This window comes from Monosiga brevicollis, genomic scaffold (genome assembly GCF_000002865.3).
Source record: "Monosiga brevicollis MX1 MONBRscaffold_3 genomic scaffold, whole genome shotgun sequence".
NCBI lineage: Eukaryota > Choanoflagellata > Craspedida > Salpingoecidae > Monosiga > Monosiga brevicollis.
In genome coordinates, this window is record NW_001865040.1 from 2257712 (window position 1) to 2261050 (window position 3339).

At 55.2% G+C, this 3339-nt stretch overlaps 2 protein-coding genes across 2 annotated transcripts in view; both read left to right on the forward strand.

Moving 5' to 3' along the window:
- Positions 1 to 1187: 1187 nt before the first annotated feature.
- On the forward strand, positions 1188 to 1772 carry MONBRDRAFT_23188 (uncharacterized protein; the record flags this gene model as incomplete). Its single annotated transcript, XM_001743148.1, has 2 exons — positions 1188 to 1451; positions 1503 to 1772. 2 exons carry the CDS (start codon positions 1188 to 1190, stop codon positions 1770 to 1772), a joined length of 534 nt encoding a protein of 177 aa, XP_001743200.1.
- A 665-nt stretch (positions 1773 to 2437) lies between these two features.
- Positions 2438 to 3339, forward strand: part of Mb_HLH_5 (uncharacterized protein) — a gene marked incomplete at both ends in the record, with an annotated part of 1709 nt that continues 807 nt past the window's right edge. The window contains 2 exons of the mRNA XM_001743149.1: positions 2438 to 2485; positions 2623 to 3137. Of these exons, the coding sequence (XP_001743201.1) occupies positions 2438 to 2485; positions 2623 to 3137 (563 nt within the window). The remainder of the gene's footprint in view (positions 2486 to 2622; positions 3138 to 3339) is intronic.

Genomic DNA, 3339 nt, shown 5'->3' on the forward strand with positions numbered 1-3339 from the left:
TCAAACTCTCAAACTCTCTCTCTCAAACTCTCTCTCTCTCTCTCTCAAACTCTCTCTCTCAAACTCTCTCTCTCAAACTCTCTCTCTCAAACTCTCTCTCTCAAACTCTCTCTCTCTCTCTCTTTCTCTCCCTCAAACTCTCTCTCTCTCTCTCTCTCTCTCCCTCAAACTCTCTCTCTCTCTCTCTCTCTCTCTCTCTCTCTCTCTCTCTCTCTCTCTCTCTCTCTCTCTCTCTCTCTCTCTCTCTCTTGACCCAACCACGTTTTACAACATTTCCATGGAACTGTCTGAGGTATGCCCCCTTTGCAAGATTGAAGCCAGAACAGCAGTAACCCTTTTGTTTCAAGTGCCCTTCGAGTGACCCGTAACAGTCACAGTCACATCCTGAAGGTTTCTCTGACCCCATCACGGCCGCTAATTCTTGTGTCCCCAAGCAGGGAGCCAAGCAGGGGCAACGGGGACCAGGAGACGTCGAGTGCAAAGTAATTTAGGCGCGCACACGCACAGACACACACCACTTGAGCCAATTTGAAAAGTGGGCAGTGCATAGTCTTCCAGAGGCCACGGGGCAAGTGAAGTGCGCGAAGTGCGCCAAGTGCGCCAAGTGAAGTGCCAAGTGCGCCAAGTCAAGTGAGCCAAGTGAGCCAAGTAAGTCAAGTGAGTCAAGTGAGCCAAGTGAGCCAGGGTATGCATTGGATGTTATGAAGTCCTTGTTTCGGCTTTGGACCTCACCTGCCAACTGGCCCAGGGATCATGGAGGCCAAAGCAAGAATTTTCTTCGCTGCAACCCTCTCCAGTCGACCGCACAAACACGAAATGGACCGTTACACTCCTGTTCGATGGCGTGGTTTTGGTAAGCACCCCGGCCCTTGATCCGGGCCCTGACCCTGACCCGACCCTTCATCATCTCCCTGATTCTGGAAAACTCACGACAGACCTACATCTGCACAAGTAATTGAGGCAAAACGCGCACTACACACGCAGTGTTCCGAGTCCTTCCTGAGCATCTGCATGACGCACAACTGCATGTATTGTGCTGTTTTACCAGAGAATCACGCCGAACCAACAACACCCGTCCCCCTCAACACCACCCCACCACCACCCCAAGCTGTTCAACCATGTCAAGCCCAAAGCCCCCCCCCGCGCCCAGAAGCAAGAAAGGCAGACCGCCCCTTCCTCGGAACAGCATGACCCACCAATGTCACAATAATGTTATTTGCCAAACCTTTTTCTTCAATCTGGTAACATCTTGTGCGCTTCTCTCTCTCTCTGACTGTTCTCTCTCTCTGACTGTTCTCTCTCTCTCTCTTACTCTCTCTGACTGTTCTCTCTCTCTGACTGTTCTCTCTTACTCTCTCTCTCTGACTGTTCTCTCTCTATATCTCTCTCTCTCTCTCTCTCTCTCTTTTGTTCTCTTCTCTCTTGCTTTTGCTGAAAAACGCGTCAAGCTGGTTGGGCAAAGAGATGCATGTGTGCATGTTTGACGTGTCGTATGCTTATAGATCTACGTATGTGTGTGGCGTTCCTCTTGCTCTCTTGCTCTCTCTCTCTCTTGTGTTTGGCTTGCGACGACGCCATTGCACCCGACGGCGACAAGCGCCCATCCTCCTGCCTACCACACCCACACCACACTCCTTCCAACGGCGAGCTACACCGACGCCTTGACGCTGGCGGGGGAAGTACATTCATTCACCCCCAGCTTCCTCATCAACACCACCACCCCCAACCAAACCATTGCCCCCCCACCATCCCCCCCTTCACCTTCACCTTAAAGCCGTTAGTGTATGCGTGTGTGTGGAGTAAGGACTGCGCGCCTTGGACTCCTCCAGCACACACCGTTGCCTCTCACTTCTCTCTCTCCCCCCCCCCTCTTCCTTCCTCTTCCTCTTCCTCTTCCCCTCTCTCTGTGCCTCCCCCGCCCCTCTTCCCTCGTCAACTGTTTGGCGGTCGCTAGGAACTACGCATGTACGAGAGTGTCGCTCTTGCCGACATTGGAGCGTGGGATTCGCGACGTTGTCCAGTTTTGTTTGACGGTTCATGCGCTGCCATTGATCAAACTCTGCACGGGACACTTGGGATCACATTCCTCTTGAGCTGTGCTCGCAATCGGATCATCATCCTTTCGGTGGTGCGGCTGCCATTCCCATACATCCCCCTGAGCCATACAGGAGCAGAGGCCTCCATCTCCCTCTCTGCACACTCTGTCCTTCTTGCCCTGATTGGTTTTCTGCGACCCGCCTGGTGGTCTTGTGCGATTCAGCTCGCGTTGCTCGCGGACGGTGCGATTCGCCTTCCGGCTCCTCCCTAAACATACACACGCACACGCACATTTGAGCCCGCGCAATCGCCCACGCCTGCTGCCCCGAAGCACCGTCCTTCGTGCATGGGGTTTGCCGATCACATGGACTGGCTGGCACATAGCGGCCTTGGCGCCAACATGCTCGGTGGTCTCGAACCCAAAAAACCTCGTCGTGAACGGCATCAGGTCAGCCGCCCCGCCATCTACCACCCGCACGCGCACACACGATCATCCACCCCCACCCCCACCCCATGTTTTCCCACCGCCATTGTACCACACTCCTTTTCTCAACCTGACCCGCGCCGCGCCCTCTTCTTTGCCAGGAAACGGAACGCATCCGCCGTTCGCGTATCAACAACGCCGTCTCAGACCTGGCTGGACAGCTTGGCCTGAGCGACAAATGCGAGCGTGCCGTCATCCTTGAAGAAGCCGTCAAAGCCCTGCGCCGCCTCACCTTGGAGACCAATGCCGCCCCTGTTTCGGGATCAGACACTAGTCCCGATGCCAATGCTGGGCTTAGCCCAAGCGCAAGCCCCACCCACGTCAAATCCGAGTTGAGCGACGGTGGTCCCTTGACTCGCTTCATCCCGTTTAATCGCACCGTAGCTGCTTCCGATGCTTCCATCAGTAGCCCTGACACCACACGTCCCTCGGCTTCATCCTCCGCTTTGTACCACGTCACCACTGCAACATCACGTGTCAACGCCGAAACCCAGACGGAGGCATCAAACAGCCCAGTTGATGCCGCCCTTGACTCCCTGGACGTGATCCGCGATCTTCGTACCCCATGCTTTGATCAGATACCCATCCTCGACGACCTTCCATATGCCAACACCACGTCCCTACCTGCCGCGACATCGGCAATGCCCGCCCCCGCCTTCTCAGATCAACCGTCACAATCCTTGGCCTCATATACTCAGTCCCAGCCGCAGCACCCATTGGCCACCTCTTCGTATCAATCGCATTCTTCGGCCGCATCTCAACGGCACCCCAACTTTCAGCAACAGCAACATCATCGACAGCACGCTCACCGGCAACCG